Genomic DNA, 26,223 nt, shown 5'->3' with positions numbered 1-26,223 from the left:
ACAGTCCATTTGGCTACATAGCTACAACCAAGCCGTCCAAAGACGTCTTCCTGCCAAGTTTTGATTTTGGAGGGCTTTAATTATCCACTAAAACAATGTAGGATGAGGTATTCTTCCCTTCAATACAATGATAATGATCAGATGGTAGGCAGTTAATAAATTAATGCAATAAAAATGAACCTGCTGCTTAAAACCTTTTGGCGTAAAATTATCTCAAAGTACGTTTTTAGACCCGTAAATAAAATGATTAACAATTAATTCTTTCTGTGTCCGGCCTGGGTTAGAAAATCTAATAATGACAATCTGACGCAAGAGCAAATTTAAAAACCTGTTTCGTTACGGCTTTGAATGAGCAAAACCCGATTTAAAGATGACCTAATTGCTCGGAATCCCATGACCCCCTTTGCCAAGCAACCGTAAACATAGGACAGTCGAATACCTTCATCGTTCGTCTCCACCTTTCTTACATGAACAGGTACTTGGGGTTTAACGGACGTCGATGTAAATGGTTTGCGTCTGGGGGAAAAACGGAACGGGCTCCGGCGAGTCTCGAAGACTCGTCCATGGTTGAAAACACTGCTAGCATGTACATCTAATATTCAATACATTTCGTTTGAACAATTACAATCTCATAGTGGTGAGTGAGTTTAACCTCTCTCTCTTTGGACTCATGGAGTCACGGGTCCTGAGTTCTCCGTTGCAGTAGGAGGTTTCCGGTTCTGTCTCTACAGTAGAGCTTAACAGAGAGAGATCGAACACTGCAGTGGAGGAGGTGTGGGGCGGCGTTCCTTACACCTTCCCGTCTGTGCCGTTTTTCTCGGTCACGGTCGTGGCTGGAACACGCTGGCCGTCCTTCCGCGGTGGCATGCGCTCGTTTATCCGGTCGAGGCCACGCGCCTCCTCAAAGTTTCGGATCTTCCGTGTTGGAGAGAAGCCCTGGATGGCTGAAAGAAGGAATGGGAGATTACATTCAGAACACATCGAGGCATTTTTACACATGGTCACAACTACTTATTTACCAATTTATAGCCGTAGCTTGGCCACGTGCACACAAAAACAAGCTAGGAGGTTAACTCCAAGTTAGCTGCACTGAATGACCTTGTAAATTAATTTCTTAAATTTGACTTTGGCAAGCAACCATTTTGATTTCGTCACATCAATAGCAATAGAAGAAGCATGCAAGAACAATAAATAAATAAATCAGCAAGGGTGGACAAATCATTTGTCATTTATTAGCTTGTTAGCATTTCTTAGCATGTAAAACCTGTAGCATGTAAAAACTGTGCTGCACAGAAATCAACCAGTATAATGATGAAAGTTTTGTGAAATTCAACAATGACTAAGGTTTGTTTTTTCTTTTTCTGAATGTTGAACCTTCTTGACTTTTGGGCAATTATGAATTAACATAAAAAATAAAAATAAAAAAACTCCATGACACCTCCTTGACCTAGGCTATTGATTTGTCCACCGCTGATCAGAGCTGTTACCAGAGCGCACACGTGCAAGCCACAAATCTCAGCTCAGCTCAGACAGAAAACTGAGATTCTTGCAAACCAGCAGCAATTTTATGCCCTCTCATTGTTTTGTAAAAAAAGAAAAAGAAAACATGCTGGACAGAGTGAAAAGGAGCTGCAAAAGAGTGGCCATAATCTTACACACACATTTTGTGTAAGCAGAAAGCAGCTCGATGACTCAGGAGCTTCCTGCTCTGGCACTCTTAACACTCCGTGTGTGTGATAAGTGTGTATATGTTCTGGTGAAGCGCCGACGTAACGAGATTAAAGGCTGAAAATAACCAGCGCTGAAAGGATGCCACTCCTCGACCAATCAGAGCACAGCGTGGGAATAAGCTGGCTCGATCAGACTGTTGCATATGGTGAATAATTCTCAAGACGAAGTGAAGAAGTGCCAAACACCCCCCCACCCACTGCCATACTGTTTTTAACACACCCTCACCATTTCCTGTCTGAAGATCTCAATTTTCTTTGCTATAGACTTAAATTTATTAGCAAATCTGGGAAAAGATGAACTGAGTAAGAGGGCTTTACATTTTTATTTATTTTTTTTTTTTTTACGTATCACGTATATTCTGAAAACTGATTTCGTTTTATTTGAATTTTTATTTAATTGCAAGTAATTCGAAGTAGCTACTTCAATGGTAAATGAATTTTTTTTTTTTAAATTGATTCCTCGTTTTTAGTTCTAAATCATTTACTTTTGTTGACATTAAATAAACAGTTTTGCTGGAAGTTTTTTTTTTTAAGCAAACCTATATATCATGATACATGTTGTGTATCCGATACAAAATACTTCGAGGATTGTTAAACGCATTAAAAAAAATTTCCTTCTGTTCACTTTTAAACTGTTTATATTTTTCGACATTAAATAAAAGAAGTTTTCTATTCCCTGTTTTGCTGGAAGTTTCTTAGCAAGCCTACATATTTTTGTGTCTTTAAACTTGTTTTCACAGGACATTTCTTCCCCCCATTTCCACCCCCCACTCATTTTTAGTGAAAAACTATTTATTTTGGTTGACATTTAATAAAATTCTCAACAAACTACAAAAACAAAAGTAGTTCTCCTAGAAGTTTCTTGGCAAACCTATACCTTATGATATATAACGTGCATCGTAGAAATATCTCTGAGAATATTGGTAGATTATTGTTTAATAATTGAACAGATTGAACTATTTTTCCTTTAATATTCAATGTTAAATCCTTTCTTTTTTGTAGTTTTTCTACTTCCTTTTCTCTGGAAGTTTCTTGCAGCATAGAAATTGCAAAATGGTCAACATTTGTACTGATTGTTTTTGTTCGTTTGTCCTTTTTTTTAAGTGTTCTTGTTGAAATTTGCTAGAAGTTTCTTTACAAACCTATATATTCTAATGCAGATCATGTACTGTAGAAACCTCTTTGAGAATATTCTTTCCCCTAGTAAGAAACCCAAGCAAGCGAGTCAGTATAACTGTAGACTTCAGGAGATCATCATAAGTAGACTTTCTCGTGGCTAATTATTCAGTTTGTACTCCATTACTTTATTATACTAGCAAATTAGCACAGCTAGCATAAGCCATTTAAGGTGTTGTTTATGGTTCTATATATAATATACTTAATTAAATACACTGGTCCTATAAATCCAATTCCTGTTTATGCGATCACAAATCAATTTTAATTAGGGGCCAAGCACCAGTGCAAGGCACCTATTTATCTTATTTTTTCCTACATATTCTGCTTATTATTATTATTATTATTGTGGCTAGGGTGTCTATGGCAGCCCATAGACCCGTCTGGTAAAAAGGTGTGAAATTTGGCACGCAGCTTCAGGACGTTTTCAGCTACAAATACACCAAATCTGGGCCCCAAGCTCACAAAGTTCTGCCAAGTATGTTTACACCCATAACTTTTTAACTGCGTAGCCAAACTTTCAATGGCAGTGTCCATATATTCCTTGGAACATGTGGAGTTTAATGGATCCTATGACGTTAATTTCCACCTAATTAGATTTCCGGTAATCTTGGATTTTATTAAAAACATATTTCAATAAATATGGCTCATACATTCTTCAGACCAATCTGCACAAGAGTTATCAAATGGAATTTGAATTCTGCCGATGAAGTCGCCAATCTGGAAGTGACACTGTGTCTCGTTAACGACTTTATGCATCGTCATGAAACTTGGTGCATGTCTTCAGAGCTATGACCTGAAGCTACGCAACAAATGTTATGACCGCACCACTCAGAGGTCAAACGTTACAATGAAAATGCTTGAATCTAACTGGTGTTTCCCAAAAATCATCAAATTTGGATAATTTCATCTGAAGACCTGTCTGAACAATTGTGTGCAAGGCCCCATAAAGCTGCTTGCAGCTTTAATAATGATTATTAGTAGTAGTTCAGTATTATGCCTTACGTTTGTGTAGATTCATGACAATTTCAGTTCAAGGATTAGGGTTAGGGGAATACTTATACAAGATATTGTGTAGATGTGGAGGAGTTAAAAAAAAACAGTACTGAAATGCAGGAATGGACAATATGACAACTTTTTTCTTTTCATTCAATATTGCAAAGTGTAGCCTTCTAAAACTAGCCAGGTGTGTTTTCTTTTGTGTGTGTAAGGACAGACATTTTTCTGAATTTCAATCAGCACGAGATCACACACAGCACAAGGAAAGGCAACAAAAACAGCACAACACACTGGGACATGAAACACCACCACCACAGACGAGTCCACGGACGGCGAGATTACCTTTGCCCTCCTTCGCCAGCAGCGTGGCTGCGTTAGCGAGAAGCCCAGAGCGGACAGGAGAAAGAGCGAGTCGGTGATGTTAGATCTCAGCACAAGCCAAAGCAAGCCAAAAGTGAATGATTTAAATAGAAATATGGAGCAGATAAGCAGACGTGTCAATGATTAGGAGAACATAACTTTGTCATTCATATATATTTTTAATAACACTGCTCTTTGACCACACCCCCTTTTCAAAACTCAAAGCCCATTCTCATCAAGATGAGACAGAAAATATGATTTCAGCTAGACCTCGTCGATAAATTCATCGATCCTGCTCTAACGTACGCACGATTATGATATTTAACAGCGGCCTATGCTTACATATGAAAAACAAAGCGAGACATAAAGAAAAGAAGGATTTTGTAATCAGATAAACAATGTTCTGGTTTTCAACAACATAATTCAAAAACGAATTAAAGTTCAGAGAAGTTGGTGAAGAGTTGGGAGAAAAATCACAGAGTTTGAATAGTAACACTTCCGAAATTCTCTTTAAATGTTACTGTTGGAATTTAAAATGGAAATAATTGACTACCGAAACGGAGTCAGTGTGTGTGTGAGACTCTTCACGTGTCCCAGAACCAAACCCAAACGTCAAATGAACTGATGAGCAGAAATGTTTCGGCTCGGATCTGCCCTCTAGTGGACGCATGAACTATATCCACGCCTGAAAAGTAAAGTTTTCATAATATTTTTCCTTATACCAGACATACATAACTAAGGTGCTCACAAATTACCAATTATTGTAATATAAAATTATTATATATAAAATACAATGAGTAAAATAATAAAATATTATTAGTTATATAATAATTATCCTAAATTCCGAAATGACAGAGTACTGAAAACTATTTGTGAATTTGTTACCGTTACTTTTATATCTATATATTTTTAAAATATATTTTTATTATATTATATTTTATGCTAAATTATGAAACAGTAAACATTGTTGAAATGCTATTAGTTTGTTTCGTTATTAACTAGTCTACACTCACGTTTCTGAAATTAAATTAAAGACAGTATAAATATCTCATCGTAAATATGATCAATTAATTAAATTTTTTTTAAAAACCTCTTGCTCTTGAAATAAGGAACGAAAATACCAAAATTTGTGAAGATGACGAAGATGATTCAGTGTAATGATCACATTGCTAATAACTCACTCGTTTCTGACTTGAACTTTCTGGAAGATGTACAGCATCGACATGTCAAGTGTAAAAGATATATTAGACCAGCTTTAATGAGGACTGGAGCTGAATGTGCGACTAATGAACACTAACGTGCACACTAACACACACACACACACACACACACTGACCGTTCTGTAAAGTCTGTTTGCCTCCAGACAGCACTCCCAGTGGTAGCGTCCCGGTCGGGGTCAGTCCTTTAAGGGTCAGAACACTCTCGCTTTCCTCTCTGAGAGATCACACATACACACACACACACACACACACACACAAGCCTCATTAGCACTACATTCACAGAATCCAGCAGAATCGATTAGCATGACGGGAGCAAAAGAGCGGGCTAAATGGTAATTTGAACATCCTGAATATCGTTATTGAAAAACGAGACAAAAGATTTCGCAACACGGAGCACACGCGCTCTCCCCTCCCCTCCCCCCTGCGCTCCACCCTCCCCTCGCTACAGCCATGTCTAATGCAATTAATTATACAGCTACTTTCACTCATGACTCACCGATGCTGCCTCATTATTCCTAATGGACGAGCGTGTGCGTGTGCGTGTGTGTGTGTGTATGCTTTCAGACAAAAGTCCATTGTGTGCAGCGAGCTCCTCTCTTCTTTTATAAACAGTAAAAATCTATTTTACTCCGTGTCCCTTTTTGGAAACGAGGCCTCCCTCCAAGACGGCGGCGCGAGACGGAACGAAGTCCAGAGACGAGGCGATGTTCAAAAAACGCAAACGCAGCACAGAAAAACCCCTTAGGAAGCAGATAGAGGGAGAAAAATAACAAGAAGAGGAAAAAAAAAACCCCAACACTCAGCATGTGGCTGTAACGGGTGAGATGAGGACGAGCAGCTGTAGCCTTGTTTTAATCTGAATTATAATTGAACTTGTAATATTAACTTCTTTTAAAATAACTTCTAATTGAATTTAAATTCGGGGGAAAGATCCGGTTTGTAATCCGGTTTCACTAAAATATTGTTGTATATAATTACATGTAAAATGTCTCTGAGACACCGCAATAAAAAAAAAAGTGTATTTATAAGTAGACTTGTTTAGTTATCGACACTGCTTTGGATTTCAGAACATTTTTCAGCCTTAAAACCAATTTCATCTTGATATCACTCGCACTGATCAATTCAGAAAACTAGCCACCGACCTGAGCACGGAGAAAACTCGCGCCATCTTGCCGATGGCACGGATTTTATTTCTGATCACCTCCTTCCGAGCTGCTGGAGCTCCACCTGAAATCAAACACACATGATATGTAAACATGATATCACTGTCCAAACTAGAGCTGTGGCACAATCACACCCTTTCTATACCCATATCTGTACATCTATTAAACCTAAAGTAGGTGTGGCCTAAACTTTGCTTTATTGAATTTTTATTATTATTTTAAATTAAACATAAACCTTACCCACTATTCCCCTGGAAACAATGGACAACAAGGGGGATGGGGGGATGGGGACGTGTAGAAAAGCCAGGAGTGTGTGAATTCTCACTCTTCTCCCAGTCCTTCGACCTCCGCTACATCACATTTGGTTCCTAATTGGTCTTAACTACTGTAGAGATGCGTTTTTTTTTTTGTTTTTTTTTTTGTACCTGCTCACTATATTTCCCAAACAATTTAGTTCCAATAAATATAAAACAACCTCATAGCCTAACTTAAACCAGAACAACCCTGACCAGGAAGTTACTAAGGATGAACGAATGGTCTTTGTCCCACGAGCTTCATATCTGGCGGCTCCAATTTTGCTTAAACGAATACTTTCATTCGAATCTGTTCATTTCAAATAATGATATCGAAGCAAACTTCCCTTTCAAATCCCACTTTTCATATGGAGAACATTATATATGAACAGGTTGATCATAATAATAACAATAATGCCTATAATGTACTAATATTACATTCCTCTCCTGTTAGAATGACCGAGAAAGATTTAGGATATTAGCTCAATTTTGAACTTTTAAAACAATCAACACGGATTTTCACGTTTTTTTCTAAAACCTCCAGACCCCAAAATGCTCCCTACACAGGCGACCTAACACGGAGGGGAAACGCTATTTTGTCGACCTCATAACATCTGTGGTATCACATATTGGCACATGCGTACACAATCATATTTCCTTACAATGTATGAATAAAATACGTGCCACAAAATGGCAGCAGATTCAAGCATAATGTGTGTGCGTGTGCGCGCTCAGATTTGTCTCCGGTACCTTCACACAGGTCGTCTCCCTCGGACATGAGCTCGTCGTCCGAGCAGATGTTCAGCACGTTGACCAGCATCTCAGTCACTGAGGACACACAGACCAGCCGTCACTTATCCAGTTTAAACGGCAGCGAAGTTTACATTTAATACCCTTGTTGTAATACGCTTTCGTTTCTATAGCAACAGCGACTTGCGCAAGCGAACGCTCCACATACACGGACTGAAAAGATGTGTGTGATTGTTGAGGTGGATATTTTACTGAGCGGGACGATCGGGACGTGCCGATACCTTTCTCGCCGACGAAGGGCAGCGACCACGTGAACACGTCCATGAAGTTGGGCAGCCAGTACGGATGGGGGGAGCAGTTAAACTGCCGGATGTTCATGACGTTGTTTTCGTACTTCAAGACAGCAGCTGGGTGGGGGTATGGTAATGACGTGGGGGGAAAAAAAAGAAGTCGTGAATGTTATCTGTCAGCAACAACACACCTGCAGCACAAAAGGAGATCGTCTGCGTTACATGTACCGGATCGAGTGCTATTCTATATCACGGATTGTTCAATTCAACCAAAGTTGCTGTGATTAATGCGATATTACAACTAGGACTGTTCATGCTGCAGTTCTATGAGATTTATATCTAGGTGGTGGGTTTAGACCAGGGTTACCCAACCTGATCCGCAAAGGGTCGGTGTCGCGTGCAGGTTTTCATTCCAGTCCAATTCCCAATTCCACCTGTTTTCAAGATTAGTTGCTCTTGGCATTCAGTAGACTCGGGTGTTGCTTCTGCTCGGTTGGAACTAAAACCCGCACCCACGCCGGCCCTTTCCGGATAAGATCGGACACCCCTGGTCTTGACGCTACAGATAAATCCCCATCTCCAAGGCTCCTAAAATTTGCCAACCTTGAAAGCGTGAACTGCACAACATTCAGAAATCCAACCGGATGCTGCATGCAGGTGCGTAACCCGACTCTGAATACACTGAACTTTCACACCATAAATACTGATTGTTCTCTAATTGGGAGAAATTCGATTACATTGTCCTTTTCATTATGTCTAAACATGTGCACCGACGTCTGCACTCGGCTGTATACAGCATCTGCGACGTGATTCAGGAATACACCGTTTCTGTTTTCTTTTTGGGTTCCCCCCCCCCCCCATTTCGACGTCTTGTGTATTCTTCTTGACAACCGAATATGATGCAACCTTGTTGCAAAGAATAAAAACAACAAAACAAAAACAATCTCAGCCTAGCTGGCACTATAAACAAAAACAAAACAACACCGCATCCAAGCGTGAGCACCTGAACAAGCCCGAGCCAGGTTTAGCGCAGACGTGCGAGTGTTCGTGAGTGGTGCGTGCGCTTACCTTTGTTGTTGTACACGTCGAGGTAATTAGGAGCAGAGAAAATGGTTATTAATGACGGGAAGCCAGTCGTCTGACTTTTCCTGTACATCCTATACCTGTAGAGGGGAACAAGCGGGCTGTTTTAGAGCTGCGACAGTCACGTATTCTCTCACACACACTGAGAGACACAAAAGCTTGAAAACACACACCTCTGGCCAAAAAATAGGCACTTACCCTGCGTCCTGGGCTTCGTGTGCTCTTATCACTGACAGCAGGTTGTTGTTCACCAAAAAGTCACAGACAGCAGGATAACTGGGAGAGAGAAGAAACATCACATGATCATTCCTATCCCTCACACTAATAGGAAATGTTTTTGGCACTACGCGTGCCCCGGATCTCCAAACGTGTCTGATACTGATATCAAATTGATGTTTTAGAGCATTAAAAAGTATAAGTATCTTGGCGGCATAGACACAAATAATACAGTATCAATTTTAGAAAGAGCGACACATAGTACGCCATCACACGGTCTTCACCTGAAAAAGTACGAGCAGCCTCGCACCGAGTTGTGGTTAAAGTGCTCAGTGGTCTTTTCGCTGCCGTAATCCTCACCCGGATCGGCCCAGATTAGATCACACATCGGCCCGAACGCTGGCGGCTCCTTAAACCTGTCTAACTGCACAGACAGAGAGACAGACAGATTTTTACCTTTCGCACCAAAATGAAAGGCCCATTTCCTGAATCCAGACTTTTAAAATGAACCTTTTCTGTATAAAAATAGCCACAGGACACAATGTACGTCTGCAAATCCAGTTGAGAAAGCATTCTGTTAACGGAATCTCTTCAAAACATGGTTCACGGTCCACCGGTGATCGTCAATCGAGCGGTCTAGACACTGCAGGAATCATCTCATAATTAATACTCGGAGAAATTTCCATAATACTGGCACTAAAGATAAAAAATAATGTCATAACCTCTGCGTCTGAGGACATTCCGTGAATGTTTGTCTAGTCACGTCAACAGAAATGTCTCGTCCTGAGCCTAGTTTATTTTTAAACCGAAGCTTAGAGAACTGTGATGAATAAAACCTAATGCCATCGTCTGTCATCAGCTTAATGTATTCATGGAGTTGCTTCTTTCTCTTTTCTTTTTTTTTTTTATAAGTTTCAAGGCTTTCAAAGTCTTCTTCGGCTTTACATTCTTCATCATCTTAAACGGTTACTTACTTTCCTGATGTCGTCTAAGCAGTTGATTTCGGGCGAAAGGCCTCCGTGAACGCAGAGGAACTGCTGATTGAGGAGAGCGGCGAGGGGCAAGCAGTCAAATGCTTCCATGCACGCATCGTACACGCGCTCCGAATACTTTATTTTACCTGCCAAGACAAAAGAAGGGTGTGGGCGGAAAGCACCAGAGAGCGTGACAACGCAGAGGTTATATAAGGGAAAGTCGTGAGGCGCTCCGTCTCTCTCTGCGGTATAATCGGGACATTTCGTGACACACGACAGCGAAGCGCACTCTTTGACGAAATCACATGTGGTCGGAACAAAACGCTTCTCTATTTACAATCCCCGCAACCTGGACTACACAGAACACTATTTATATCATCACTCCATAGCACTAGTCATGTGGTGTCGTGTTAAACATGCACAATGTGTTACCCATGCAATTATTTTCATGATTAATCAATGTTAATTCATTTTCTACAACAGCAACTTTGACCAAAAAAAAAAAAAAAAGTGTGTAGTTATTGATACGGTGAAGGCGAAGTTTACTTCAAGTAGATTTTTGGAAGGAGTCTCCAGTGCCAGCGCTTTGTAAAACAGTCAGAAGTAAAACTGTATTTTTAAAGTTTAAGAAAGAGAATTGTCTTAACTATAAATGGATAAAATATCAAATCACGCTGTGGTATTTTAGGAAAATAGTGGACTTAAGGTCGGAACAGGGCATCGCTAATCGTAAAAAGCAGTCCCGGAAATAAAGACTGAACGACCAGAGCCGACGCGATCGTGCTCAGACACGCGAGCGAACAGTGGGTTGCTATTCAATTCGGCTTAGATGAGCCTAATTAGTACTCATTATCGGTTACGTGTAGCGCTCATTCAGCACTTCGTTAAGCTTATTATTGCTGTAGTTTCTGCTCTTGCTTATTATCATTAGCTTCCACTTTATTAAAATACGCCCATGACGAGGTCACACCGACAGCACGGCTTTTTGTTATGCAGCCTAAAGGTTTCGAGCCTAAAAACCGCTGCAAAATGACGGACTTTTACACGCAAGCGACTGGCTTCTTTTCTCCAACCTCACTTTCCTTTGTGCTCACTGCAAACCTGCTTTGCCGATTTGCATGACTGTACGCGGTCCTTTTTTTTCTCATTTCCACAGCCAAAAGCTGCTCCAGGAATGATACAATAGCCCTTCTGTAAATTATGTAATTGTGGTTTCCTTGATTAGAGTTCTGCATCAGGCAAAAATTCAATTCATCACAAATCATGCATCCATTCGGTCTTCCAATATGAACGCTGCCTCGAAAACACCTTCTGTTCATTGACCTATATGAAAATTGTGTCATTCCACGTTATGGCTGGCTGCAGGGGTGCAGGTGTTCCTATTAGTGTCCACCAGCGGCATCACCACACATCAGCACTTGTGTGTAGTGCACTCACTCACACTCCTGTTTGAAGGTGAAGTACTCCGTGAGATGCCGGCACTCGTGGTTGCCTCTGAGCAGGAAGAGTGTGCTCGGGTGGTTGATCTTCAGCGCCCACAGGAACAGCACGCACTGCAGAGAGAAAGAGCAAGCGATATGGAGAGTATGCTAAGAGATCAACAGAATTCTGCCAGGCCCAGGACTGATCCAATACAGTTAATGTAGGTCAGGAAGACCCAAACCGTACTGTTGATAGGGTGCCATCTGCGAAGTTTACCCAGATTTACATCAGAGTGCATCAGGTGTTAAAACGCAGAACGCTGACCTAATTCATCAGGTTTGTGGCAAGGTTGACACGAACTAGTGACATAACATGTGACTATTCATGTCCTATTCAAGTTCATAACACAGAGTTGTCTAACCAATCTAACAAATTAGATTTTTCTCAGTTTCTTCCCACTAATTAGGTCTTGGCCATTTCCCACCCACCAGTCAGCTCTCTATGATATAGCAACTACCAACTGAGGAAGGTAAAGGCTTACATGTGCTTCGTCAGTGACATTTAAAGCCAACCAAGCGCATCTTTTCACACAGGGCAGCTTAACACGCACACACAGAGGAAAACACCATCTGCCCTGAGCTCACAGATACCAAAAATTGACCAGTGATTCTGTGATTGACTGACAGTGGAGCCCAATTTTGCCCACTTGGCTCCTGGCCACACATTGCTGTGGTGTCTTTGGGATTCAAACATTCCAATCTCCCATCAATAGGGCTATCATTTTTGCGGTTTCTGTGCCACTTTGAAATTCACCCATTTTTCCGCTGTTAAATTTAATACTTACCTGCTTTAATTTCTCATTTAACAGTGTTTGGTGCTCAAAAATGGATAGATTGCGAGTTTGAATCAAAGGAAATCACACAGCCATTTGTGGCCTCACTCTTTGGGTGGGAAGGATGGAATTCCTCTCCTACCGCATTAATCTGAGTGATGCTGAGTATTGTCGGAAGATTGCAAGTTCGATTCCCGACATCCATTGCCTATGCTGTCTGGGTGGGAGGGACAGAATTACTCTCATCTGCTGGTCTGAGTGACCTAGCCAATCATATGACACTATATGGCAAAACGTTTGTGGACACCTAACCATCACACCGCTATGTTGGCCTTTCCCAAACTGCTGCCTCAAAGCTGAATCAAGAAAATCAGACCCTATCTCACCGAACAGGATACACAACTACAAGTCCAGGCTCTTGTCATAACAAAACTGGACTACTGTAACGCACTACTCTCGGGCATCCCGGTAAGCTCCATCAAACCCCTTCAGATGATTCAGAAGACAGCAGCACACCTCGTCTTCAACCAGCCCAAGAGAACCCACGTCACACCCCTCTTCATCTCCCTCCACTGGCTTCCTGTAGCCACCCGCATCAAATTCAAGGCCTTGATGCTCACCTACAAGACCTTGTCTGGAACAGCACCTCCTACCTTAACTCTCTCCTGAAGGCTTACGTTCCCTCACACATCTGAGATTTCCCGCAAAATCCCGCAATTTCCGCCACTTCCCCCCCATCCAACCCCCCACCACCAAGTGATCAACTGCCTTGTCATGCTGCTTTTGAAAGACATGGACAGAACTTCATTTATAAAGGTATGTTTATAAGAAATTTAAAAAGGTATTTAAGTCAGATTTGTTTAAAAGGTAGAACTGTCCTTGTATATTTCCAGAAGTCATTTAGTTATCTACACTCTAAGAAAAAAGATGCTGCTTGGGAGTATGTTGGATTGCAAATGTTCCCAGCTTCCTAATGGGGTTCTACTTTCAAAAAAAAAAAAATTAATGTTCTAAAAGGGAGAACCTTGTTTGTAGGGCTATACATGGTACAGTCAAAGGTTCCCCAAAGAACTTGCCACCAATGGTGACTAAGTTTCTAGATTTAACCCTTATCTCTTAGCAACATGAAATAGGTAACTTGGCAGCTAGCATCTATGTTCTGACTCCAGGCTAAGAATGTCAAACGTTTACACGATCAAGTCACAGATGGACTGATCTCAACGTTCCAAAACCGATTTCAGAGCTTCGAGTATCCGCCAATTCTCGATAGTGATCTGTTATCCATGTCTTTTTGGTAAACAAGCCCACTCTTGGCTGCTTCCGTCACTGAGCTATGTGAAACAGCAAGAGCATGATTGCAGTATGCACAAAATCAACAACATAAGTTTACAGCATGAAATAAATAAATACAGTGGATTAGGTTTTGGTTTTGTTTTAAAGCCAAATCTGATAAGTTGCTCATCCAGAGCTGTATCGTTCTCAGCTCAGTACATCTTCAGGTGACTCATAATAAAGATGCTATCTCCATTTTGGATAAAATGTCAACCAAGAAAATGTAGAGGTAAACAACTTTGATTTCAATATCATCAACTCTGATTAGAATCATTTATCTCCCTTTTTTCTTTTTCACCACCCATGTAGCCATTCCTGTTTTACTGCCAAATTCTGTTTGATTTGTCTCTCCTCTTTGCTTTCCTGCCCCACAAACCCCCCCCCCGCCCCCAACCCACTGTCTTAGCAGTGGCTTTAATAGTCCAAAACATGTAATTTTATAAGAGTAAAGCTATTATTGTCCTCCAAAAAGGGGGTGGTGGTGGTGGGTTTTAAAAAAATAAAAAATTTAACATTGTTAAACACACTTGCGGTCCAACTATTCTGTTCCTTGCCGATAACAATTGGCCATTATCATTTCATTAAAATTACCCAGATGGTCATTGTGTGCAAGAGAAATTGCAATAATACAATGCCCACATGACGATCTAGCCCACTTTTCTTAATTTACACATCTAAGCTTCACAGACTGCTGACAAAATACTGGCAAGGCAAAGGGTTCTGCAGAAGAGGAGGGACAGCGGGATGCTATTCTGTAGGACAGCAGAAACACACACATACACACACACATATATATATACGTACACACTCTAATGAGACTCACAGACTCCTATTTAGCATCCTCTCGTCATTCTATTAACATGCAGCTCCCCGCACTGCACTTAAAGCGGCGGGGACGTGCGTGCTGCCGAGGTAACCAAGGACGGCAGGTGCAGACTCAAATGCCATCTGAAATAATAGACGACAAGGCTAGAGAGTGTGTGTGTGGGGGGGGGGGGGTGGATGGGCTGGGGGGATGGGGATGGGGAGCCGGTACTTCAGCCTACGCATGAAGAAGAATGAGCGGAAAATTGCAGGTAACGTTGGCCGTAAGCCGGCCCTCCCTTCTCTGAATGAGAGGAAGGTAAAGAGAAAGCGAGCCAGAGAAAGAGAGGGAAATTTTAATCTCTCTCTCTCTCTGTCTCACTCTCTATTCCTCAAGTGTAGGAGGAAAAACAAAACCCCATGTCAGCCAAGTAGAGATTGAACCCTTGGAACTTGGGTTTGGCGCGCGGAACGAGTGTGTGGGTGTGTCCACCACTGCACAGAAGGAAAAAATGAGGATAAACTGTGCCATTCAGTAAACAGAGGAGAGAAAATAATCCCCCCCCCCACTGCGATTTGCTCCTCTGAGCCATTAACATCCATCAAGCAATTACACGGAGCTGGAACGCACACACATTTACTACACGGGGGTGTAAAATAAAGACTGAAAGGCAAGTGTTAAGTGCAGGGTGAGGACGTTCGTGCTCCGAGTGGTTCTAAAGAACTTTCAGAAAGGCGTCACGGCAGAACCTCAGCACTGATCTTTTAGATATTTTCTTTCCAAACTGAACACCAGATTTCTTGTACACATGCTCATACGAAGGAATAAATCTGTTCGTATCCTGCTTGATAAATAAGGCCCAGTGTGTGTGCGCAATACTGAAGTCGTCTTCACTTCACAGTAGTCACTTCCGATGAATTCGTCATGCCTGAATTGGTTCCCGAATTACAATGAACCCCCTGCACTCCCTTTGGCAAATACATTTTCATAAATAAGGTCTGTTTTTCCCCCCCCCACAGTGTTTTCCTGAATTGTGATCTCTTTAGAAATCTACAGTCACTGAGCTACAGCCATTTTGTCCATACATTGATATTGCTACAGTATTTTTGAGTGCTTGGTTCACTCCATGGCAGGTCCGGATCCAGTTTATGACCCCCCCTCCAGGATCCCCCCCCCCACACTCCAGGATCCCCTCCCCCTCCAGGATCCCTCCCAATCCCAATCCGAATGCACAAACAGAATCACATCATTTGACTGCTAATGGATCTCTTCATCATGTTGCAGTCAAGTCAAACCAAACCAAGCCCAGTGACGTGTGAAATCAAGGTGTGAAAAATGATATTAGAGGTTGCTAAACTGATGCCTTATTTATATCTACCGGATATATCAAACAAGGTTCTTCATTTTTTCATTTTACTGGAATCCTTACAAGCTCTATAGACTGATATGTTTTTGCAACAGAGGAGAAATCTTTTAGGAACATAATAACATTTAAGTATCAAAAGAACCAGTGAGGAATTTTTTATTTCCTCAAGGACAAACTGGTCACAAAATACCTCTCTTATGACTCAAAATATTTTGTATTTGGTCTTCGGAGCCACCAGAAAGTTAGCTTTCTGTGTACACAAACAGCATGGAGAAGAACGTTGAAAATCTCTTCATGGCCTGAAAGTGCTGTCCCCCATCAGCCCACGTGTGCATTTGTGTATGGTTTTAAGAAGATTCAGCCAAGCTGGTCTTTAATGATTGCTCTTTAACAGATGGTTGGAAGAAGCAGATCGTACCATCAGCCTAGACAAAGGCAGGGGAGTATATACAGCCAGACCTCAGGAACCAATTTGCCCAAAATATTTTAGCAGTCTTGTATAAATGATTAAAAAAAAAATACTATATCGTTATCACCTGGAAAAGTTTTTCTGTTGTTTTTTGTTATTTATTTTTTTACGTGACGTGTATTACATCACAACACAAGCAATTCCTAAGATTTCACCACCAACCAATGTTCTGTATCAAGCTCATACTCAGTCTACAGAAAAAAAAAGAAAAAAAAAGAGATTTCCTTACGCTGCATAATTGGTGTTCTTTTGGGGTTTTTTTTTTTTTTTTCCCCAAACGCCAGCACAATTTTCCATTGTAGTCTTACAGGGAAGCAGCTGCAAGGTAGGAAATGTTTGCCTACTTTAAAAATAAATAAATAAATAAACTGTTGACACTGGTGGGGTTTGCTTGATCAAAGTGGACCTTCAAAATTTTTCAGGTGACATCAAGTGCCGTTTTAATCTCCTAACCAAATCAGGTCACATGTTGATGTTGAAACCCAAACAAACATGGAGGACAATTTTTCTAGTAAGCAACTATGGAGAGATTTATGAAAATATTCCAAAGTTACAATGAAACTAAAAACAACAGCACGTGCATTTCTGGGACGTTTACTGGTGCACGATGTCACGTCCCAGTCGAGAAGCTCAAATTCTCTTGATTTTCTGCCTCCTAAGCTACAGCAATGGTAAACAACATCCTCATTACTAGAGTTTCACCAACTGATGATGATCACTCTAAACTAGAGAGTAATTTAGATAGCTGAAACTAGCGAGAACTGGAAAGAAGAGTTATGGTTACAGTGTGGGATGCTTTGGGGGTTTTTTTCTTTTTTAATACATAAACAAAAACCATATGTTGATTACACCATATACAGCATCTTCATACTTAAGGGAAAAGTATGATCAACAAAAACCGGTGCAAGGAAATCACTTTAGCATCACACACTCACCTCAATGCTGAAGTAACCTCGGTCAACATAATCCCCGAGGAAGAGGTAGCGCGTGTTGTCTGGCGACCCTCCCACCTCGAAAAGCTTCATGAGGTCAAAGAACTGCCCATGGACATCACCACATACTAAAAAGAAACAAATCAATCACATTGATAGCCTATATAGATCATGCAGTGTATATATACACTATGCCTAATAAAGTGTTTTCTTGCTTTGCTATAATTAAAATTCTATAAATCATAATGTTAAAGTAAGGTACCAGTAAAATGAAGGTAAATACGAGGTCAGTGTGACAACAACAATAAAAACCCAGCGTCCTCTGAGACAGGTTAATTGGGGCTCGCATTAATAACAGAAGTGTGTGTAGAAAAGAATCTGTGAAGACTCACACCTCCGCACACCTTCTTACATCAGGGCTATACTGACGAGGCTGCCGTCACTTAGCAACAAAAGGTACCGGGGGCGAAGGCGCATCACATCTGAAGAGTCTCACATTCCAGTGCATGTCACATCAGTAAGAAATATCAGCATAACATTGGGGGTGGGGGTGAATGTAAGAAATCTTCTCTGTGTTAAAAATATCCACATCTCAATAATTTTTTTTGGGGGTGGGGGGGGGGGGGTTCAGGGCTGACAGCTTTTCTGGGCGAGAGTGAGTGAGTGAGTGAGATGTCAGAAAGTGTGCCGTCTCTCGGCTTTGACGGATTGCAGAGGGCTTCATCATTCATTTTGTACACATGCGTTGCATTTAAGCACACCCTTAATACATATGTACTTATACGTATATGTACTGGAAGAAAAAACAAACCCTGACAACCTAGGATACTCTCTAGATAAGATTTATTATCCTTAATTAAAATGAAATAACGATTGGTTTAACTCTGGTGATGGTGTTTGCCTTCTCTGTAGCTTTTACAGTCAGAAAGTCATGTGAAATTGAGCAGTACTTGACTGTATAGTTGACGTGAGACACATCATGTACCAGTGAATATCCAAAGAAATATACGTTATTTTTTTTACTTATATTACTATGCTGAATTATTGACAACAAAATATTTCCCATTCAACACATAAGTCATAAATCGCCATACTAACAAGACCAATTGTTCCCTCAGAACTTTGTCATCCATGTTCGTTTTTCTTACTTGCCTTCCAACTTGCAACCTGATCAGTTGGGAGGTGTTTAATAAAAATTGTTGTTTTTTTTTAATTGATCACTTAGCATTTTTCTGAAACGTTTCAACTCGCGCCAACGTGACCAGCAGGACTACCGGCCGCTCCCTACAGGACTACAGGAACTATCAGAACTTGTGATGATCTCATTCTTTTTTTAGTTCTAATTCAACTGTTTCCAAAGTGCACAACGTTCTCACCGGTGATCGGCGCCTCCACCTCGAGCATGCACTTCTCCTGGCGCAGGATGCTGGCACCCTCGTTGATGATGCGCAAGGCAACTTCTTCCTCGACGCGGCCCTCCTTCACCAAGTGGCTCTTCAGCAGCTCTGTGTTGGGCTTGCCGTTCACGAACAGCTCTTTCACGGTGAGCCGCTGGTGAGGCGGGAGGGGCACGGCTGCAGTGGCGCACAGAGAATACATATTGCTTTAGGCATATAGAAAAGTTGGAGATGAGGATTAGGGGAGGAAGGCTTTACCGCATCAACGATGTACATTGAAAAAATTTTCGTAACACAGCATAAGTGACACAAGTGTCGTTGTCAGAAGTTAGCTCACATGAATTGTGCTATTCTTGGTATTCTTTTAGTGTCTAAATGACTGGACAAAAATAACTTTTCTACCTTTTTTGTCTACCACAATGACTAACAAACAAAGCATATCTTTATTCTCTCCCTCCAAGTTAGCCATCGTCTCCTTCATATCAACAATTACACACCTTTTTTTTTTTTTTTAATCCAATTATGTGTAGCACTAGCCATATGGGTCCCTGCATATGTTTCTGCTATAGAATCTATAATGCATTAGGCTATAACAAGCATTTTGTTATACACTTGTCATTTGCCAGAAATACCTTTTGAATCCTACTGTTATAGAATTTTTTTTTAAAAAATAATCTCCGTTATGGTATCCTATGCATTTTAATCACTGAGAATATGGAGACACACTTTGCCTAATTTTTCCTCTGAACTGGTTCATCAAAATCCACTCGAGAAAGTCCTAAAAAAGTCAACATGCATAGCAAACCTCAAGATTCATTTGGTGGTAAAAATGGATTTTCAAGCAGGACGATTCAGGAGAGAATCTTTATCCGAAACCTGTGGAATGTTCCAGCCAGCTATTCGAATTTTAAGTACATGAAACCACCACAGGTATTGTGTGTCTCGATTGCTTGAAGCTTCTGATAATGAGTCCCAGAGTTACGGACTTGCTTTCGATGACTTTCAGCAGCAGCTGGCGTTCACAGGGAGTCCTCATCTGCTTCGTGACGCCAAGAGTCGCAGGGGAGCCGACCAACATGACAGCTCTTCCCTCGATCCGTCAGCTGTCTCCAGGAGCGTGATGGAAATTACAGGGAAAGTCGTGGCAGAGCGCGAAACCGCCTGAGGGCTGTCAGACTCCCCAGTCCTACCCAGCTCCATCAAGGCAAAATCAATCTGGTGAATCAGTCGATGAGTGGGCTGTGGATGTGTGGAGGAAGCAAGATCCATGCTGTAGACAACAGGCTCCGTGTTCCACACCAGCCCAGACTAAATAAAACAAACGCATACGGTCTGACCTCTGTTTTGTCTCAAGATTCACTGAATTGTGTACATTTTCATGAATATACACATACATGGTAAAGCTGGCAAAAATATGAAATGGCCCACTTGAAATCCAACATGAGTTAAAGGCTATAATACCACAGAGCTGTTGAATCCTGTTGAGTCCTGGCATTCATGTGGATGTTATTTTGACACATAACACCTTCCTGAACATTGTTTCAGACCAAGTACACCCCTTCATGCCAGCGGTATTCCCTAATGGCAGTGGCCTCTTTCAGCAGGATAATGTGCCCTGCCACGCTGCAAAACTTGTTCAGGAACGGTTTGAGGAACATGACAGATTTCTAGGTGTTGACTCGGCCTCGAAATTCCCCAGATCTCGATCCAATCGAGCATCTGTGGGATGTTCTGGACAAACAAGTATGATCCATGGAGGCCCGACCTCACAACTTACAGGACTTAAAGGATCTGCTGCTAATGTCTTGGTGCCAGATACCACAACACGCCTTCAGAGTCCAAGCCTCGATGGGTCAGAGCTGTTTTGGTGGCAAAAGGAGGACCTATATAATATTAGGCAGGTGGGTTTAATATTATGCCTGATCGGTGTATGTGAAAGATCAATCAGGATTTCATACGAGCGTCTATGGACGGTGTAAAGCCCCGTTTCTGGAGATCTTCCTCTCGGAGACCATTCTGTCCAGTCTTCAAGGGCGTCTAAATATCTGTACATTTTACTTAACTTTTTCAAATAAGAAGCCCTCCAGGTGCAAAGTTGGCTCTAAAATAAGACTAGAACTACTGCATTCCAAACACTGGCGAAGGCCAAAGCATTCGCCTGTAAATCTTTCCAATATAGTCAGTAACTGGTCAAAGTGTAAGTCTGCTTCCAGAATCTGGAACTAAGGGCATGACCTCAGGCTAGGGTCAGCCTCTAAATGTCACTGCATCCCAAAAACGTTGGACTCAAACCAAAGCCATGCAGCTATCTAGCACACACTTATCAGCTCATTAATCACTGAACTCGATGTTTCATGACAGGATCACTCCAGGTTCAACCCAAATCTTAATTCTCTACAGCTGTTTATGAAGTATTGTTTCTGTGACTAACTATGGAAACAATGCACGTTTCACAACTGTTTATCGCCAGACTCCGTTATCTGACACGAGCCTGTTTGAGGAAAGATCAAAGCCAAAGAGGGGGGCGGAAAGGCAACGTAAATCAGTCTGGGACTGTACAGTTAGCATGCGTCTTCACTGCAAAAAAAACACAAGAAAAAAAACCCCAGCAAGATCTTAGCAAGTAACAATATGTTGAATATCTAATAATTCTCCAATAACCAAGAAACAAGCTGTTACAACTAGTGAAATTACATACATATAGGATGTGAAGGACTTGAGGTCGAAAAAATCAATGGTCATCTAGATGCAACACATCTAGTATCAACATCTGAGCCGCAGTCAGTCGCAACAAATCTAATCTGAAAAACAGGAAACAGGAAGTGTATCCACTTTCATAGTCACAAGCTCCCTAAATACCCACAGCTTAACAGGTCGTCCAAGTGCAACTCTAAGGGCACGGACACAGAGAGGACCATTATAGTCAGTGTATGGAGCGTTATTGCATTTATTGCACATACTGCGGTCTATCCGTTCTATCCATGCTGGACAGGAAGTGGCTCAATAAGAGTTACCCATGACATCTCCTCAACTTCGTCGCCCTTCCGTGGACTGCGCTTTGGCCACTGGGAGAGTAAAAATAAACAGTAAGCACTCCTGGGTCCACAAAGCAGGCTGGGAAAAGGGACTCTAAGCTGAGTATGGGCTCTAAGTAGAGATTAGGCAAAGCCTCTATTAGCTGGGGATTCCAGGTTCAGTGCGGTTATTTTAAGGTCTCGCATCGCTGCGAACAGGATCCTCAACCTGAGGTTCACAAGAATAGATGCAGGGCTAGGCTAAGGCTGGTAGGACAAGTCTATCCATGAATATGCATGAGGAGATTGTGTGCTAGTACTTGGAGACTTTCACTAACCCTGGAGTGTTTGAGAGATTTATAAAGCAGATGGTTCTGCATGAACAGAAGTGGCTTTGTCTTGCCAGCATATATAGTTTATATACACACACACACCACACAGATCCAGTTCTGGCAATGCACTGAGAGAACCAGCCTGAATTCTGGATATTTAAAAGGCACCTGGATTTAATTGTGGTCTGTTATTAGTCCAAACACCTGTGGTTGGGTGACTGTGGCCTCTTTCAGCAGCACTCTCTCCTTAACCGACGCACTGCACCGAGCTCAGCTTGTCCGCCAGGTTTTTGAACTTTTTCAACCATGGAGACGTGCATGATTTTTAAAACCAAAGTGCAAACCGAACATTTTTTCATGCTGTACCACAACATTGACCGTTTATGAAATAAGCTAAAGGGAAATCCATCTGTTAAGAACAGATCCATAAACAGTCTTGATTGGCCACACCTGTTTAAAAAAAAACAAAAGATTAATGAAATCCAACCCAACACAGCGTGAACGTAGAGGCTAGGAGGGTGAAACACTTGCAAATGAAAAGAACACACCACACTTAAGGGAGTCTCAGGTTGTGTGTGAAATACAAAGTGCTTAATTTCACCTGTTAATGAAAGGATGTACTGTTTAAACCCACTCATAGGGCTGAATATTTGTTTAGCCACAAAGCCAAAAAAATACAAATCTGAGAGATAAAGCTCCAGAAACCAAAAACAATCTGCAGAATTAAGGTCCGTCATTAATCTAACTTCCATGAGGCTTATCAAGGCCTTTAGAGGCATCTGATAACTAAGAGCCAAGAATGCTAGATCTGGAGTGAGTGGTTCTGGCTTGGGCAGCACCAGTAATAAATTCCCCTCTTTCTTTCCTACGAGTACCCACCGTTCCAAACTTCCTGGCTCCTTCGGCTGATTTTCCAAACCTGCAAGGAAATTTGCCTCTCGGCTCGCCTTTTCGTACCTCCCTCTACTCTCCCGGTAATTGAAAGACTCAGCCCGTCATTCTCAAAGCACCAGCTGAAAGCCAAGGATGAAATCTTCCAGAAAGCCAGGAGAGCACAGAGAAGAGGTCTCCTGGGAGCCAGCTGGACGTTTCCAACACAGGCTGCTAGAATTAATGAGGTCAGAGCGTCCGAGTGAACCAGAGAGCTGGTATCCACCACATGGGACCAGACCAGGCAGAAAGACTTACCATTCACACAGGATGTACAGATATGTAGATTTTTGAAAATGTCTGGGTTTGTTTTTTTTTTTGTTTTTTTTAATAATTCCTATCCACACATTGTGTTTTCGAATATCTTCATGCACACAAAAACGTGAAAAGGATTTGATCGTGCTCAAATAAGGACGCCTCAGGTACAGTACGTCATAACTTGGAAATAAAAATGCTTCAAGAGTAACCCTAAGAGATGTATATTTTATATTCAAAAATATCTGGACACGTGTAGATGCGTTAAGCTATTTAGGTAACGTTTATTTATTCATCTTAGTTAATTACTTAGCGTGGTGGTAGATCCGAAGCCTATCCCTTGCGTCCTATATTCAGGTACATCTCTGAATGTGATGGAAGTGCGTCTCAGGGCACCACGCACTTATACATTCACACCCAGGGGCAATTTAGCAAAGCCGATCCACCTACGGACATGTTTTTAAGAGGTGGGATGAAACTGAAGAAGCTGGAGGAAACCCATATGACACAAAAAAAACCCTCCAGACAGACAGTAACCAGAGCTCAGGATCAAACCGGTGGACCTCAAAACAACAACAACAACCGGCGGAGGCAAACCGAGATATGGCGGACGTCCACACAGTTTATTTTAAAGCCAGTTTGCCCGTTTCTCCAAGCGGCATAGATTTCTGACTTGACAGAGAGGATGCACAGATCTCAGTCTAGTTCCCTGAATTCGCTCTGGAGATTCGGAGTCAAGAACCGTTCGTACCCCAGGCCCAAAACAAAACAAAAAAAGAATAAAACAGATGGGAGGTTTCAGAGGCAGGCAGTGATCAGTGCACGATTAAAAACATGACACATGGCAACATGGTACTTTACTCAACATCATTATGATGAACATGGAGACATAGAGGTGAAGGTGAGGGTACAGGTGATGCTGTAGAAAACATGTTTCAAAACAAACAACCAGCACCAACAACAACAAAAATTAAACCAGAAGCAAATCAAAATCGAGGAAAAAAAAAGTTATATCCAAAGTGTTTTGTATAGCTAGATTAACCTACAAGCCAAAAGGTTAAGCTGAGAATTTCCCATTTTCATTTTAACTTTGGCTTCAGGCAAATAAACTTACTCTTAATGATACGCTCAGTGGTCGACTGTTTTTCTTTCGGTTCTTTGGTCGACATCTTCGCTTTGATCGCTTGTATTTGTATTGTATTCTGTATGTTTTTGAGATTTAGGTAATTATGCTAATTAATTTTCCCCACGCAGAGAAGAGAAGAGAAGAGAAGAGTGCTCTGTTATCCAGATGTTCCCTTTGCTCTGACTGTCCAAAAAAAAAAAAAAAACAGTTGATAAAAATGGTTATTCAGTCAGCAAAGCGACCAAGTCCAGAATACAAGTGACAGGAGCATGGTAATTAGTCGACGGATTAATTAGCAATCTATTTGCTATAGTAACGAATTGTTTTTTCGCGGGAAAACTACTGTCACTGGAAGCCGGCTGTTTCCCCCAGATGTCATTAATGCACTTTGCAGGACAGCAGGTTTACTGGATCTTGTTCTCCAGCTTCAGCTCTGTGTGGACAATCAGCAACAAGATGATTAGTCTCGGTACACGGTCTTGAACGTTAATCCGATTTTCCACTTTTTTCCCCCTCAGTCAGAATGTCAAACTCGCGCAGAAACTCCGCGCGCGCTCTCTTTCTTTCTCTTTCTCTCCTCAGCGCAGGTTTAATATGTTTCCCACACGTACACGTTGAGGTTCAATAAACAGCGGGTCCACGTCTACCCTCCCACTCCGCGCTGACCGTCTGCCTATAGCTCCGGCTCCGTCTCCGGCTCGTCCCTCCCAGCTCCACTCAGATTAAAAACGCTTATCGCAGAGATTTCCTTCAACATGGCGGAGTCGGAGCTCCCGGCGTCATGGCGTCACCGCGACGCGTCATGACGTCACCGTCCACACCAGCTAGCCGAGAGCTAACACACCGAGCTCCAAATGACTTCTTACTGACTACACAAGTGCACTACCTCGAACAGAACAGCGCTCCTACACCCTACCTACCTAGTGCACTTTATATCAAACAGTCAACCGTTTGGGTTTTTGTTTTGGTCTAATTTTACCTCAGCAACAGCCGGCAATCTTGAGGTAAATAACTAGCTGAAGGGATTTTCCGTTTAAAAGCGTTTTATTATCCCACATTTCTGATCAAAACTGATTTCACAAGTTAGTTATTATTCTGTGCTCGGGAGGAAAATGGACAAAAAGTTTGTGTATTATAAAAAATAAAAAAAAAGAAAAAAAGAAAGAGTGAAATAATTGGGACATTTTTTCTGAAATGTCATAGGCTATAGTTAGCTTTTATAGGCTAGCACTTCTAATTTGTACTTAACAGAGTATATATATATTTTTTTTAGAGTTACACAGTAATAATAGCTTAAATAGTACAATATGTACATTAAATTAAGTTCTCATAGTATTATGTACATGTCATTTATTTTACATATTTAATCCTAATTAAAACTGCAAGAGGGAGCTGTTTTGTTTTTTTTTTTGTTTTGTTTTTTTACACCTCCGCCATAGACAATATTGAGGCAAGTAACTAACATTAAGGATTCCCTGTTAAAACCTTTTTATTATTCAATGATTTACAGCACAATTTATACAATAAGTATAACTTATTCGCTTTTTATATTATGTACGTATATTCAGTTCAGTGTAATTAATTTTAACTCTATAAAAAGGTGCTAGATGTTACCAGGCATGTTGTATAATTCTTATGCAATTTAACAGACAGACTGACAGATAAAAGTATATATTACCTCAACGGAATAAATACCATTTGTTTCCACAAGGGGGCGCCACATTCACCCTGCTGAAAAAAAATTCAGCTGGGTCTGACCA

At 41.4% G+C, this 26,223-nt stretch overlaps 1 protein-coding gene across 2 annotated transcripts; it reads right to left on the bottom strand.

Annotated features, from left to right (window-relative positions):
• Positions 1–789: 789 nt before the first annotated feature.
• ppp3cca (protein phosphatase 3, catalytic subunit, gamma isozyme, a) lies at positions 790–25,931 on the bottom strand. Of its 2 annotated transcripts, none has more exons than XM_053653654.1 (13): positions 24,452–25,931; positions 18,786–18,983; positions 17,413–17,537; positions 11,693–11,804; positions 10,252–10,397; positions 9,562–9,701; positions 9,260–9,337; positions 9,047–9,141; positions 7,970–8,095; positions 7,689–7,766; positions 6,625–6,709; positions 5,599–5,696; positions 790–944 (listed from the first exon to the last, which is right to left on the bottom strand). In XM_053653654.1, the coding sequence occupies exons 1-13, from the start codon at positions 24,504–24,506 to the stop codon at positions 790–792; spliced, it is 1,491 nt and encodes a 496-aa protein (XP_053509629.1). In that variant the 5' UTR covers positions 24,507–25,931. The 2 variants fall into 2 exon arrangements, with proteins under 2 accessions (XP_053509629.1, XP_053509630.1); XM_053653655.1 differs by lacking the exon at positions 24,452–25,931 and adding an exon at positions 21,505–21,530.
• Positions 25,932–26,223: the final 292 nt, after the last annotated feature.

The sequence above is a fragment of the Ictalurus furcatus genome, chromosome 22 (assembly GCF_023375685.1).
Source record: "Ictalurus furcatus strain D&B chromosome 22, Billie_1.0, whole genome shotgun sequence".
NCBI classification, from domain to species: Eukaryota; Metazoa; Chordata; class Actinopteri; order Siluriformes; family Ictaluridae; genus Ictalurus; species Ictalurus furcatus.
The sequence above is the reverse complement of the archived record's forward strand: the minus strand, read 5'-3'. Positions and strand labels throughout refer to the sequence as shown.